Here is a 16,495-nt window from a genome sequence, read left to right as displayed (position 1 = left end):
TGTAGGAAGAGGCGGTCCTTAAACACAAAAAAATTATGTGTTAATACAAAGGTCAACAAATCAATGATGAACTGGATCAAATCCTTATGCAAATCTGTCATCTGCAAAAAATATCTGGGTGCTCGGATCCCGTGGTCATGACATATCGACGTATACAGGGACTCGACATCACAAGTTACAAGGATCATGTTGTCCTCCAACCAGACCCCATTGAATTTACGCAGGACATCTGAGGTGTCTTTGACATAAGACAGTAGGGTCTCCACACATCCCCTCAGATAAAAGTCAACATATCTACTAGCCTGCTCGCAGAGTCCTCCAATCCCGGACTCTATTGGGGGTCAGGGAAGGTTATTCCTATCCTTGTGGACCTTTGGCAATAAGTAAAAAGTTGGCACTACCGGATGGTCCACAACCAAAGTTGGCTATAGCCAAATATAGTGAACCCAGAAGTACATATTTGCACCCCTGCCCACCCACCCCAGTGCTAATGGTGTATTTGGATGGACATTACATTACATTACTACTAAACATCCAGGAGATTACATCACCACATACCTAATCCTTCCAGTGATGTCTCCTCGAATGTAGATGTTGTCTTCTCTCATCTTCTCTGTTGGAAGCAGACCATAATGACGACTTCTCTCAGCCACGTCTCGTCTCTGCAGAGTTTACCGCACAAACATCTTATGTTCCTCACTTTTTTTTAACATCCTTTCCCTCTTAGTGCCCCAACAGTGTCATCCTGCTGCTACCATACTACTGCACCCACTGTGCTCCCTCATGCCCCCAAATACCATACAGCAGAAATAATAGTACCATACAGATAGTTCATCATAGTAATATAAGTCCCATCAATTAAAATCCTTTTCCAGAGTACCCTCATTACTAATAGAGCCCGTTAGTAGTAGTGTCCTCCAATAATAATACCCCCCCACTGTGCCACCAGTATTAATAAGGCCCCTTTATAATCCTCCAGTAATTATTAAAAGCCCCTCTATAGTGCCCCCAGTAAAAATAAGGCCCCTTTATAGTGCCCCAAGTAGTTATCATAGGCCCCTGTGTAGTTCCCCAAATAGATACTATAGGGCCTTCTATAGTGCCCCAGTAGTTGATATAGACCTCTTTATAGTGCCCCAAGTAGTTATCATAGGCCCCTCTATAGTGCCCCCAGTAGTTAATATAAGCCCCTCTATAGTGTCCCCAGTAGTTATCATAAGCCCCTCTATAGTGTTGGGTATATAAAGCAATTGCTTTATATAAAGATTTAAAAAAAAATTGCGGATCAAAAGAAAAATTATGCAAACGATATTGATCCGGGAGATGGACATAATCATCTCACGAGTTCGATCAAGAACCTGATTATTTTGTGCAATCAGTAAAACAGGGTACAAGCGTCTATGCAAAAATATAAATGGTTTATTATACAATAGTTTAATATACAATCAGAAATGAATCAACATAAATTTCAATAATATACAATGATATGCAGTACCCAGAATTCACCACTATATGATGCCAACAAAACAATACTCAACCAACACAAGAAAATTATGCAATACAGCTTTAAATTTGTGAGAGATATACAATCAATGGATTATGCGGAAAACTCAATCAAGAAGATGACAGATACGAGCCCTTGCTCCACCAAAATTGATGACCAAACTCAGATAATTGTAGTATTGCAACAAAACTTATAAATTATTGGCTTGATGTCAAACTAGGGAATACTAAGATTCCCAACAGAGAGTTTCTCCAGTATTATCCCCTTTATTCAGTTATATGCATCGTAACTGAAATAAGAGAGAACACTGATGTAGCAACTAACGTTACACGTCCGCAAATGAGCGGGTATCTGACTAAGTATCAAGCCAATTAAGTTAGATCAATACTACATAAAACAAAAATATACATTACCCAAGGGTCAAGTGATGTGCAGAGTCTTGGGACAGCCAGCTCTCAAGAGTTTTTCCCGATAATCCAAATGATTCTCCAGAGATCTACAATCCAAATGTTTTTTTTTTTTTTTTCTCCTTTCCTCTTTTTCTTTCTTTTTTTTTTCTGGTAACTGGTTTCTTAACCCAAAACTTATCAATCATTGTTGGGTGGGCGTGGGCATTGATAAGGAGCATGACGTCATAACACTACCCAGAACGCACTTTTGCTACTGATGTAGTATTAACTGCTCATATCTAGGTGGCACTGTTGTGTAAGCAATAGGCATCATACCATTAAGGGTTAACTCATACATGCCTGATATTTTCACTACTACACCTCTGACGTCTAGAGGCCTTGTCTCAGGGCCGAGGGACAAACTTGGATACATGAATGTATACTTTGAGGAACATCTAGACAATTCTCACACTGTGAAATTCATGTTCAGATATGAAAAACAATGAAGACTCAGAATCTGCAGGTGCAGTGTATCTTCTAACTTTCTAAATGTATAATATATTGTTACTATAACACTAGCTTTTGAACAGCACAGTAATCTTCTCATGGATTTACTTTGGCCTACATGAAAATCCATACAAAACAGTGAATATAAATCAACATTGCTCTTAAAGGCAATGAATACCCATTATAACTAAAATAAGTAGATATAACTGTTTACACTTATGAAAAAGCACAACAATAGTGTCCCCAGCAGTTAATATAGGCCTGTCTATAGTGTCCCCAGTAGTTCATATAAGCCTCTCTATAGTGTCCCCAGTAGTTAATATAAGCCCCTCTATAGTGTCCCCAGTAGTTAATATAAGCCCCTCTATAGTGTCCCCAGTAGTTAATATAAGCCCCTCTATAGTGCCCCCAGTAGTTAATATAAGCCCCTCTATAGTGTCCCCAGTAGTTATCATAAGCCCCTCTATAGTGTCCCCAGCAGTTAATATAGGCCCCTCTATAGTGCCCCCAGTAGTTCATATAAGCCCCTCTATAGTGCCCCCAGTAGTTCATATAAGCCCCTCTATAGTGTCCCCAGTAGTTCATATAAGCCCCTCTATAGTGTCCCCAGTAGTTAATATAGGCCCCTCTATAGTGCCCCCAGTAGTTAATATAGGCCTGTCTATAGTGCCCCCAGTAGTTCATATAAGCCCCTCTATAGTGCCCCCAGTAGTTCATATAAGCCCCTCTATAGTGCCCCCAGTAGTTCATATAAGCCCCTCTATAGTGTCCCCAGTAGTTAATATAGGCCCCTCTATAGTGCCCCCAGTAGTTAATATAGGCCTGTCTATAGTGCCCCCAGTAGTTCATATAAGCCCCTCTATAGTGCCCCCAGTAGTTCATATAAGCCCCTCTATAGTGCCCCCAGTAGTTCATATAAGCCCCTCTATAGTGTCCCCAGCAGTTAATATAGGCCCCTCTATAGTGCCCCCAGTAGTTAATATAGGCCCCTCTATAGTGCCCCCAGTAGTTCATATAAGCCCCTCTATAGTGCCCCCAGTAGTTAATATAGGCCTCTCTATAGTGTCCCCAGTAGTTCATATAAGCCCCTCTATAGTGCCCCCAGTAGTTAATATAGGCCTGTCTATAGTGCCCCCAGTAGTTAATATAAGCCCCTCTATATGCATCTACTATATGCATTATGTGCAAAACTACTGCTTCACTGGTGCAGATAATTGCATGTTTTCAGTGGATTTCGGTGGCTCTTGATGAGATCACATAGTCACGGTTTCCTTCCCGTTCCCAGTTTGCTGTAGACTTTTCAGCAATCTTAATCAGCCTATTAATAATAGGGAAGGAGTCATCAGGGATTGAAGGGAGAAGGACAGATGACTAATGGAGCAGGTGCACTGAGAAATAATAAGGGGATGACCGTGCCACATGCTCGTCTCTATAAGTCCCCCCTGCTGGGGCGGCCATTGATGCAATGTTCTGCTTCAGACTGGGGGCAGCGGTGCTGACTCACCACTCATGACCCCCCTGACAAGCCGCATTACATCCGTATGACATACAGGCGCTATCCATGGTCCTGTACTGTGCAAATGCCAGGATCTGCACTATGGCTCCGGGAGTCTATATTCATCTTAGTATTTATGCAATGTGAATATGACAGAAATACAATGACACAGGCAGGGCCACGTTCTGGTCTGAGGTATGTGTGGAAACATTGAAAGGGATCTCTGCAATGTTTTCCATACAATACTGCAATAACATCAGTGGCTAAATAATACTGCCATACAATATCCAAATAATACTGCTCAAAAAACAAACAAAAAAAAAACTCCAATACAGTGCTCAACAATACTGCTATACAGTACCCAAATAATAATAATGCCATATAGTAGAAACATAGAAACATAGAATGTGTCGGCAGATAAGAACCATTTATACTAATACTACATAAATAATACTGCTATACCAAGCATATATAATACTACTATATAGTGCCCACATATATTACCATATGTTGGACGAATATTCACATCATGCAATGTCTTCATTTACTGCCATACAGTGTCCAAACATTGCAACCAAGCAGATACTTAGTATTATTCTTCAAGCCTTCAAACAATACTGCCATGCAAAGTGTAAACAATACTGCCATACAGAGCATAAATAATACTATTAGACAGTTACTGCATAAACTGCCATAAATTGCCCCAGATAAAAAAGAACACTTTCCAAAAATATTGCATGACTAATGCCATCATATAATGACTGCACATACTGCCACAGTGCCCAAAAAGTACCGTCAAGCATTGTGTAAATATTAGCATGGAGTTTGTATGTTCTCCCCGTGTTTGCGTGGGTTTCCTCCGGGTTCTCCGGCTTCCTCCCAAACTTCAAAGACTTACTGATAGGGAACTTAGATTGTGAGCCCCACTGACGACAGCCCGATGCTAATGTCTGTAAAGCGTTGTGGAATATAGTAGCGCTATATAAGTGAGTAACATAAATAAATCAATAAATAAATATTAGTATTATGCAATAACCAAATTATAAGACTTATACTCTGCAAATAATACCGCTGTCCAAAGTTCTAATAATACCCCTATACTGTGCCTAAATTATACTGCCATACCAAGCATGAATAACATTATCATATAAGAGCTACATATACTGAAAAGAACCACCATGTATGGCAGAAAGTACCATCATGTGATGAGTACATACAGTATATTGCCATACAGTGCCCAAATATTACAGCAAAGCGTGGTCTAAATAATACACTGGCCAAATATTTAGACCATATAGTCTCCAAATAATATGCCTTTGCAAAGTCCAAATAATGCCGCCAAACAGTGACCACAAATCACCATATACGGTAGTGCTCACGTAATACTTTCACGCACCGTTCAAAGAATAACTTCATACGTTTTTCCTTTACCTGCCAGGGCAAGACTCTAACAGCTGACGCCATATTGGGGGCATATTATGGAGATGAAGTGTCCTTGCGTCCATATCGAACCGCCATGAGGCAGATCGTTAGTGCCAATGCTAATATGGACTTTCTGAATGGTACCCGCAATGATCCTCTGAGGCACTTTGACTCCGAGAGGGTGAGACAAGGGAACAGCCTGGTGCTACGAGCCCGTGAGGATCTGCTGTGGAATATGAGGGCCAAGGAATATGAAGGAGCCCGAGAGATACTGGGCCAGATATTACATTCACTGCAGGTAAGGCTGGAGGGTATACTGAGGCTAGCTGAATTTAAACTTTAAAGGGGTTGTCTATTTTTGGGCGCTTGGGTATAATAGCCAGAATGAAGAGCCACCCCAAAGAGACTCAGTATACTGTACATGTTGGACCTGACTGGTCAGTGCATTGCATGGATAGCCCATGGATTGCAATGGCAATCTTGTAGTGCTGGTATCTTACCTAGATAAGATCACAAGGGATCGGCGCTTCGTGGTCAGGTCATAATCTTTTAAATTTTGTTAATCATTAGAATTTTTTGCAACAGTACCTCTATGGGCCAGTAGGTGTCAGTGTAGAGCATTTTGACCTTCTTATCAAAAATCTGAGCAAATTAGCTCATGTCAACCAATCCAGAGACTGGATGAGCCACTTCTACACTTGCCCTTCCGCAGCTGGGAAAAAAAATATGTAAATTAGTTCAAATCGGCCAAAGACTAATAATTTTGTAGTGTCATAAAAATCAAACTCTCCTAAGGATCTGTATAATGTTGATCCAGCTTTACAGAAGATACATAAGAAACGCACCAACTCCAACATTGGCTGAAAATAATAGTCGGCTAGGTTTCCTCAATGAGAGCCATCACCTCCACATCCCTTACCCCCAGCTGCGTCTTTGGCATCTCATCCAGCCAACCAGTATCCTGCTCTGTACTGATGAGGGACAAGAACCTCATTGTCTACAGAGGGGTCGCTCTTCCTTTTGGGGAGTCCCTGGTGAAGCAAAATGCTGCATGGACTATATACAGTTAAAGTGGATGAGAAAAACAAAGCGCACCCTCCATGAATTCTATGGTTTAATTAGGACATAATAAAAGAACATCTGGTCCTTAGAAGGTCTTAAAATTACATAAATTCAACTTCAGATTAATAGCAGCACATGAAAGATTCTACCGCGTAATAATTAATTCAATAAAAATTAGGCCAAAGTGCAGAAACTGTGTGAAAAATTAAGTATACCCTTACTGCTTAAGAGGGTAAGAAAAAGAAGCAGCTACTAATCAAATGCCCTTGATTAATTAATCATCAGTAAGTGTGAAGACCTCTATAAAAGCAGGCGTTTTGGCAGTTTGCTGGTCTGGAGCATTCAGACATTTGTTAACATAATGCCAAGGGGAAAAGACATCAGCAGTGATCTTAAAGAAGCAATTGTTGCTGCCCATCAGTTTGGGAAGTCCATCATTTTGCAGCGAGAAAGATTATTAACAAGTGAAAAACATTCAAGACAGCTGTCAATCTTTCCAGGAATGGACGTCCCAACAAATTTATCCCAAGGTCAGACCATGCAATGCTCAGATAAATAATAAAAAAAAAAATTTAGGACGCTACAGGATTCGGTTAGCATGTTAAATGTTCAAGATCATGTTAGGACTAAGAAAAAGACTGAACAGGAGAAAGCCTCTTCTTTGTTAAAAGAGTTTGGCAGCCCTGCTAAAGTTACATCTGAACAAACCACAAGACTCCTGGAACAATGTTCTTTGGACAGACGATGTCACGGTCCCTCAGGTGACTGGTGTCAGGAGATCAGGGAGACTGGCTGAGCGTGGAGGAATCTAACAGCCTCCTTGATTTCTCTTGATTCAGTGTTGATAGGGTTAATGACCACTTCCATTTTCTCAGCTGTTGCTCAGTGGTCATCACTTCTACCCTTTATAGTCTGACCCCACCCTTCTGACTATGCGGTAGATAGCTTCATTTGGGTTTGGCTGAGCTGGTGTGAGGTCGTCTCTGGTGTTCCTGTTCATCCATCTCTACAGAAGTTAGGTGTCGCGTTTGTTTGTGTTTGTTATATTCCCTGTTGTTGTATCTGGGCCTGAGACAGAGACTTCCATTCGTCCATCTGGGGAGGAATGGGTTGTCTCTGGTCCTAACCTAATTCCAGGGCCTTATGGGGAAATCAGGGCCTAGGTTTCCTGCATATGAATATTCCTACCTTCAAGGTCTATTCATATTGATAGGTAGTCAGGGCCCGGATTAGGGTTGTTTAGGAGGTGACCCGTTTCTTCCCTAGTTTCTAGGCCCAGTTACTGTTCCCCTTCCCTCCTGTGTTCAGTGTGGAGTTTTCCCCCCACACTGATCGTGACAGACGAGGCCAAAGTGGAGATGTTTGACCATAATGCACAGTGACATTTTTTATGAAAACCAAACGCAACATATAAGCACAAACACCCCGACTGTCAGGCATGGTGGTGGAGAACTGTCGATTTCAACTTGTTTTGCAGCCACAGGACTTGGGTTCTTTGCAGTCATTGAGTCGACCATGATCTCCTCTGTATACCAAAGTATTCTAGAGGTAAATGTGAGGCCATCTATCCAACAGTTAAAGCTTGGCTGAAAGTAGGTCATGCAACAGGACAATGATCCCAAGCAGATTGGCAAGTCTACAACAAAATCGCTGAAAAAGAAAAGAATCAAAGTGATGCCATGACCCAGTCAAAGTCTAGACCTCAACCCAAATGAAATAATGTGGCAGGACCTGTGCATAAACGAATGCCCACAAACCTTAATGAACTGAAGCAATGTTGTTAAGAAGAGTTGGCCAAACTTCTTCCAGAATAATGTGAGGGACAGATGAAGTCAAGGTACTGCTGCTGCTAAAAGTTCTACAAGCTACTGATTCAAGGGGTGAACTTAGTTTTTTACAGATGACTTTTCCATTTTGAATTCATTTTTGTTGAATAAATAATTACACATTGGAATGAGGTTGCATTCCCTCAATTTTAAGACCTTCCACAGACCAAATTATTTTTATTGTGTTTTGATATGTAAAACCATAGAGGTCAAAGAGGGTATACTTTGTTTTTATCATGACTGTAACTGATATCTGCTTGGTCTACACCTCTGTCCTAACCTCTGCTCACTTTTCCCTTCAGGATTTTTATAGCCATACTAACTGGGTAGAACTAGGGAACACAGACGTCCATCCTGATCTTGCCACCCCTGGGAAAGACATTGACTCTATAGCTGAAGGTATGTGGGATTTTTATAAGCTCTGCCACCCTGGCACTGTCTTTTCCTTAATCTCTACTTTATTAAAAATCTTATTGATGCCCCTGAGGTTGTCACCTATTCAAAGTAGCTCACTTCTTATACGCTATTTTTGTCTAGTGCAATCCGGTCTTGTACCAGCGTTGTCATCTTGTTGTGATGTGACCAGCCTTGTCAGATGGTTGTCCTGTGACCAGCCCTCTCAGCCAGTTGTGCTGTCCCCAGTCTTGTCAGCGCCTGTTGTGATGTGACCAGCCTTGTCAGCCTGTTGTGATGTGACCAGCATTATCTGCCTGTTATGTTGTCATCTGTGGATGTGTTTTACTCCACTAAAGGAATACAGGCAAAAGAGATCCTCACTGTGTAAGACAAGTGCCTCAAAGCATGTAGAGCTTGGTCTATAGGTCACAAGCCATGTAGCCGATGGAGGATGTTTATCTTTTCCTTTGTAATGTTATAATCTTTGCCATTTTACTTTGGTCAATAGAGTACAGGCTGACGTAAACAGTGCTTTCATCCATGTAGTATCTAGGGCATCATGGAATCAATCACCCTCTGTCCAAAATGTCCATTGTTCATTAGGGATCAATTGTGAATAACAAACATCTTCTCGTTGACATCAGAAACTTGACCACTGCCATCTGTTCTAATATCCTCTCCACGTCTTCACTGCCATTATCCTGCAGAGGTTTTCCATGACTGTTCCTCTGTCTCTTCTCTCCATCTCTCAGTCTCTGAACAGACCTGTACAGATTGTGCTGATATTTCTTGCCAGAATAACATTGCAGCAGCCATTCAAAAGAGACATCTCCTGACATCCGGATACTATGGAGTGTCACCTGTAAAGCCTCGAGGTACGTAGAGTTAAATCAGAGACTTCATGGATTTTCATATGTTCTGATGAAAAACATGTCATTGTGACATAACCTAAGATGACCATAAACAGTAGATATTTGTCAGTGAGTGCAACTGTACCCCAATGTTTAAATATTAGACTGGGCATATTGGATTTCCCATGTCGGAGATCTCTGGTAGTTGCTTATATTCTCTTATTCCATAGAATAAAATGTTTCCCACCATGAACCTTGATACATTGTCTATGTGTGTCAATCTGACCGTTAAGACCCCTGTTGATGCCTAAAACAGAAAACTTGTAATTTTTTGTTTTTACATTAGGGAAGTGCAGTCATGGGGGTATATTTGATGACAGTAGAGAACGCAGTGCCCGAGGAGGGATCAACAAGGACACAGCCACTGCTGTATTTTCCCCCCACCATTTTCTCCATGATAAAGCTGCTCGATTGGCTCTACAGGCATCTATTAAATTTCTGAGTGAGCTACGAAGAGAGGTGACCGATAGAGATATGTTAAGGTGAGATGCACAGATAGATGATTGCATACAGGGCCAGATTGGCCAGTTGACTCAGCCTTTATTTTATTCATGGGGCCCCAAAAGTTCGGCAGAAAAGCCTGTGTGCAGCCAACCTCTTGTGACTAGGGTTTACTTCTAATTGATTGAATAGATCTTGTTGATGATGTATCTTACACTGATCAAGATGATAAAAATGTTAATGATGCAATTAAAACTGGACGTGCACATGACCTGTATAGATGGAGGGTTGGCCAGGTAACCTAAGTTTGATACTGCATGCGAATCTATGGTTGTACTCTAGTAATTTAAATGTTGTTGGGCTCCATTTACATCCGTGTCGAGTCTATCTGTCAAGTTTTCCAGCATGTTGTTGGCTGCATTCATGCCACCAAAATGATGGAATCCTTAATGGAATCCCAAAGAACCCTATTAAAGGTTTACATTGTCCTAACTTTTTGAATTAAGATAATATAGCACATTGTGCTGTCATTCAGCTCTGCTACATATCTGCATATATCCACTTGTTGCTTCAGACTCCTGGGAGTTTCTGCCTTCCCAGCTTTGAGCTTTGTCCTGGACACTACAGGTAGTATGGGAGAAGAGATCACATCGGCTCGTCTACAGTCACGAAACATTATCCAACGTCAACGCAGGACTTTACTGGAACCAGATTACTACATCTTGGTGCCCTTCCATGACCCAAGTAAGTTCATCAGTTCATCTGGACTCACTTATCCTTACATTCAGGTACCAACTTATCTGTGGTAGGGTCAGATGGTCAATCATGGTAATTTTGCATCTTTAGGCTTTGGCCCTGTGTATAAGACAAGTGACCCTGAAGAATTCTTAAAAGTCCTTGACAGTCTTCATGCTCTTGGTGGTGGAGATGAACCTGAGATGTGTTTATCAGCTCTTCAGGTAAGTGTCCATAACCTTCAGCCCAAATCTCTATCTCTCTCTGACATCTTCTCACTTTTTAAAAAATTTTCATCACCATTTTTCCTATCTCCTCAGCTAGCCCTAATCAATACACCTCCACATTCTGAAATCTTCGTCTTCACCGATGCCTCGTCCAAGGATGAACATCTCCGAAGTAATGTTGAGGCTTTAATCCAAGAAAGGAAGATGAAGGTGAGTGATTGAGGCTTGAAACAGTTGGGTGAGACTTTAATGATAGAAGCTAGTTGGTCACTATTGCTGCCCTGAAGACATAAGTATGAAGTTGTCATGTTCTTCTTGTGCTCCAACAATCCAAAAATATTTTTGGGAGCTAAGTCACCCCCTTGACCGTATCTTGCTTTCACATTGGGTATGGAAATTATACCGTACATATGCTAGAGTAAGGCCTTGTTGATTCTCCCACTTAAAAATCATGGAGGGGTCTGAAATTCACATTGTAGGTGCATTCCCACTGTGAGAGACAGAATAAAAAATAAAAAAAAATCAGGAAATTACATTGTATGATTTTTAAAGAATTTATTTGTCTTGCACTGCTGAACATAAGTATTTCAACACCTGAAAAAATTAGTGTTAATATTTGGTACAGAAGCCTTTCTTTGCAATTGCAGAGGTAAAACATTTCCTGTAGTTCTTGACCAGGTTTGCACACACTGCAACAGGGATTTTGGCCCACTCCTCCACAAAGATCTCCTCTAGGTCGGAATTCGGGGCTGTCGCTGAGCAACAGCTTCAGTTTCAGCTCCCTCCAAAGATGTTCTATTGGATTTAGGTCTGGAGACTGGCTAGGCCACTCCAGAACCTTGATATGCTTCTTGGTTATCCTGGCTGTGTGCTTCGGGTCGTTGTCATGTTGGAAGACCCAGCCAAGACCCATCTTCAATGCTCTGACTGTGGGAAGGAGGTTGTTGCTCAAAATCTCACAATAAATGGCCCCATTCATCCTCTCCTTAATACAGTGCAGTCTTTCTGTCCCCTTCACAGAAAAGCACCCCTAAAGCATGATGTTACCACCCCCATGCTTCACAGTAGGGATGGTGTTCTTGGGATGCAACTCATCGTTCTTTTTCCTCCAAACACGACGAGTGAAGCTTAGACTAAAAAGTTCTACTTTGGTCTCATCTGACCACATGACTTTCTACTATGCCTCCTCTGGATCATCCAGATGGTCATTGGCAAACTTCAGACGGGCCTGGTCATGTGATGACTTGAGCAGGGGAACCTTCCGTGCAATGTTTGATTTGAAACCATGATGGCGTAGTGTTCTACCGACAGTGACCTTTGAAACTGTGGTCCCAGCTCTCTTCATGTCATTGACCAGCTCCTCCCTTGTAGTTCTGGGCTGATTCCTCACCTAGAGGAGATCTGTGGGGAGGAGTCGGCCAAAATCTCTATTGCAATGTGTGCAAACCTGGTCAAGAACTACAGGAAACGTTTGACCTCTGTAATTGCAAACAAATGCTTCTGTACCAAATATTAACACTAATTTTCTCAGGTGTTCAAATACTTATAATCAGCAGTGCAAGACAAATAAATTCTTTAAAAATCATACAATGTGATTTCCTGATTTTTTTTATATTTTATTCTGTCTCTCAGAGTGGGAATGTACCTACAATGTGAATTTCAGACCCCTCCATGATTTCTAAGTGGGAGAACTTCACAGGGTGTTCAAATACTTCTGTTCCTCACTGTATATGCAATACCACAGACAGCCTGTGATGTGGCGCTATTTTTGGAGAAAGCTTTTGTTATATTTTTGTTATCTTGGACCACCACATTAATAGAAAGGTTATTAATAATAATATAGTGTCTATCATATTTAGGTGTCTTTCCTAATAACAGAGGACCCTTCCAGAACAAGAGCAAGAAGCCGTCGGGAGTTATTACGTCCAAACAGATTTGACCTTTATGCAGAATTGGCCTCAGTTTCTGGAGGTCAGATCATCTTTACTAACAACCAAGACATCTCGGAAGTTGCCAAAGTTATAACAGATTCGGCCTATTTTGATGTGGTGAGTAAAAACGCTTCGAGGGAGAGTCTGCCAAAGAATTGTAAGCATAGGTGTGCACGAGCCCACATGGGAAGTGGAGGAAGGATGGGAGTGGTAGTTGTGGCCTAGATAGTGGTAGTAATGGTTCATGGTGGCCTTAGTGAATGGAGGGTGCACCCTTTCCTCCCTCAGGGCACACCACGGACCTTTTGGGGACTCCCACCTGGTGGTGGAGCATTCAGTTCAGATCCTCCAGAGTACATACACAATACTTCCAAGGCTGAACATGAGATGATAGTAAGATTGCTGACTCTCAGTCTATCAGATCCCAACTACTTTCCAAGTCAACTAAAGGGGTGCACATTCACAATATTGAACTACAGTTCCCACAGCAAGATGTAGATCTTTCAACAGGTACCTCATCTCTGGTAAAGGTGTGGTGGTCTCCTGAGGAGATGTACCCTTTCCACTAGCAGTAAGGCCTGTTGCCATAAACAAGTGATTGCATTTACTGTCTGTCCTTTGTACCAGTCCTTTAAATTGGCCCTCAGCAGTCTGTATATTCTGTCCTTCTTCTCTCGCAGCGGATGGTGGTAGTTGTTGGGATGCATGGATGAGAGTTCCTCCCGCAGTCAGCTAGACCTCAACTCACTAAGTTCCTGACCCAGAGGAGGATACAATAACTAAATTGTGTTGCAAACATCACATAGAAAAAGTGCTTTAAAATTAACAATGGACATTAACCCATTTGCAGTAACCCTCTGGGGTACTGCAAGTAACCCTCTGGGGTACTGCAGGTGTAATGGTAAATCTTTCCTGCTGCAGGTCACCCTCCTGCACGTGCAGACCACAGAGGGAGGCATCGCTCATCATGTCTTTCTGGTGGACGAGTTTCTGCACAGCGTCACGCTGTACATAAACGGTGATATCAGGGAATTCCGTATCCATGATCCGAGAGGTAATGGAGTGGTGTGGAGCTCCAGAGTGAGCTGGAATTTGACATACGAACGCCATCAAGACTTACTAAGCAGACACTTCTCTCTTACTTGAACTAGGCCGAAAACAAAATGGCCGCCGCCAGTCTTATGGCAAATTTACCCGAGTGTTTCTGTCAGACCCTCTGCAGGTGGGGAACTGGACAATATTCATGAAAACTGTCGAGCCCTACAGTATTCACATCCAAGGTGAGAATGTTAAGAAGCACTTTTTCTAAAATGTGGACATATTACGTCTATGCAGCAGATGGAGCAGAGCTGTGTTAGTCTATTTCCTTTTTGGATGAGTTTATGTTTTTCACATTTCTTTGCAATTTTTTTGTGCTTTTGAAAAAGGGAAATACTTATGGAAAACCACACATGTTTTACCTTGGTGGTTTTGGTGGTTTTTACATGAAATGTATTGGTGAAATACTGGTGCTAAGGATAAAAATGAAAATATGTACGATGCATGTAAGAACACCTTCTGACAACTTTAACATCTTGTTGAATAAATTCCAACCTACAACTTTTACATGTGGTATCAAGCATACATTTTTTTCTAGCTTCATAACTTTCCACCTGGATCTACTGATGTCTTAGGTTTCTCCTCTCCATGTAAATGATGATGTTTCCTCTCCTATCTCAGACTACTGGTTTTCTTTCTCTTTGTTAGGTCGAAGCTCTGTCGATTTCCTCTATTATTTTGGGACTCCTGTGAATGGGTCTCATCCTGGACTCTATGAACTCAACAACCAACCAGTGGCTGGTAGGTAATAATGCAAGGTCTAAGCCAGGTGTTTACCTTCCAGACTTGTGGAGGAATTGGTTAGGCTTCCTCAAGGCTTCCATTTGAGAACATGCATGATGTCATGGTTCCATGCTGGAAACTGAGTAGGGAAGGTCTTCGAGTCTTAGGGAATACTTACGTTACAACTGAGTGGATATAGCCTATGGCACGTTATTTTGTTTATTAAGCCTCCACTGTTGCCATCATTTCCTTTTGCTGTCCTCAAGGTGTCCCTGTGATCCTGGTTGTTGATGCCATTGGCCTCCCAGAGTCCGCCAACCTAAGCCATGTCAGCTTGACCGCACGCAACGGCGAGACGCAGACAGCCGAACTAGAGACGGCCAATCAGGCAGGACTCTTCACTGCGAAAATCAGTGACATCCCCATCGGAGAGTTTAGTGTTGGTGTGAGAGGTCAGGATGGGAGAGGACTTCAGCTGAAACGGGAGGCACCGCAACAATTCAGTGCAGCTGAATGCATTTTGGAGGTATTCTTTGTGCTTATTAATTCCTAAGGACTCTTTATGTCAACATACCAAAATCAGATGTGGCATTGCCATCTATATGAGTCTCCTAGGCCTAGGGGGTTCAGAGGTAGACCAGACCATGATAGATTCATCTTTTATACAGTAGATTCATAGAACTGTTTGAGTATTTTTGTTTAACATAGAAGTATAATAATGTCTTCCAGATGTCCAGTAATTTACTTGTGACACCAGGAACCTTACATCCAATTTTAATGAAGGTCACCAATTTTGGAGGACATCACTGCTATTCCATCAGCATGACTAACGATGTCAACAAGGACTCTACTACATTCAGGTGAGCAGCTGTCCCATTAAACATACTAGATTCTTCTTCAGATCGTTTTATGACTTTTGATGCTTGAGCAGAAAATTGCACATGGACTACATCTTCACCAGTCCCAAGCCATTACTTAAAGGGAACCTGTCATGTTGAACACGGTGTTTGATTTGCAGTATAACTTGTCATTTATGTGTTTAAATCTCTGCTCTTTCTGTGTTTAGGAGTCCGGTGGGCGGTCCTTTTAGTGATTGACATCTATGTTCCAGAAAAATAAAAATAAAAATCACGGTTTTATTGATATACATTAAAAAGATGCAATACGGACCTCCAATACCAAGACAAAAAATTACAAAAAAGTGGTTTACTGATAGACTGCATCCAGATAAATGATAATACTGCTGGGGAAAGGGAAATAAATTGTCCCTATATTTACCCCTATCCTAAAACCTCAGCCCAGGGAGGACCCCTGATGGTGGAGACCCCCTGTCCACGTTCCTAGGCTATTACTCACCCTATGTTATCCCTACGGGTTTATATATCAATATAGTCTGGATACCCCCGGGTATGAGGCAAGGATACAAAAGTACCAAAAATACAAAAAATTCTGGATGCTAAAGACAAAGTGCGTATACATATAGTCAGGGTTGACCATATAGTCAACACCTAAAATAAACCTTGACGCGTTTCCCCCTAGTCAATGCTATGGGATCATCAGGAGGTGAAGATATCAATAATAATGGCCTATCAAGTACTGATGTAACACAATATGTACTGAGTCAAAACCAGGTTACAAAACAAGATAGTCGCTATACATATAGTCTAGATGGGAAGCGTTCTGAGACCAGTCCACTTAAAGTGTAGCACCATTCCAAGTCAGCCACAACCACAGATATCATATGTGGCTATAATGCTGGTGCTGCGGTCACGGATCCTGAAGGCCAGAAAAAAGTGTGTTCCACATCAGTTTGGAGGTATAATGCACC

At 41.7% G+C, this 16,495-nt stretch overlaps 1 protein-coding gene across 2 annotated transcripts in view; it reads left to right on the top strand.

Annotated features, from left to right (window-relative positions):
* VWA7 (von Willebrand factor A domain containing 7) overlaps positions 1-16,495 on the top strand; it is a 48,908-nt gene that overhangs the window by 28,965 nt on the left and 3,448 nt on the right. For both annotated transcript variants that reach the window (XM_040442746.1, XM_040442747.1), the window contains exons 3-15: positions 5,334-5,615; positions 8,508-8,604; positions 9,354-9,476; positions 9,799-9,994; positions 10,528-10,697; positions 10,800-10,912; positions 11,009-11,125; positions 12,775-12,963; positions 13,768-13,900; positions 13,998-14,126; positions 14,593-14,685; positions 14,934-15,193; positions 15,397-15,527. In XM_040442746.1, coding sequence (XP_040298680.1) covers positions 5,334-5,615; positions 8,508-8,604; positions 9,354-9,476; positions 9,799-9,994; positions 10,528-10,697; positions 10,800-10,912; positions 11,009-11,125; positions 12,775-12,963; positions 13,768-13,900; positions 13,998-14,126; positions 14,593-14,685; positions 14,934-15,193; positions 15,397-15,527 — 2,033 coding nt within the window. The remainder of the gene's footprint in view (positions 1-5,333; positions 5,616-8,507; positions 8,605-9,353; positions 9,477-9,798; positions 9,995-10,527; positions 10,698-10,799; positions 10,913-11,008; positions 11,126-12,774; positions 12,964-13,767; positions 13,901-13,997; positions 14,127-14,592; positions 14,686-14,933; positions 15,194-15,396; positions 15,528-16,495) is intronic.

This window comes from Bufo bufo, chromosome 8 (genome assembly GCF_905171765.1).
Source record: "Bufo bufo chromosome 8, aBufBuf1.1, whole genome shotgun sequence".
NCBI lineage: Eukaryota > Metazoa > Chordata > Amphibia > Anura > Bufonidae > Bufo > Bufo bufo.
The sequence above is the reverse complement of the archived record's forward strand: the minus strand, read 5'-3'. Positions and strand labels throughout refer to the sequence as shown.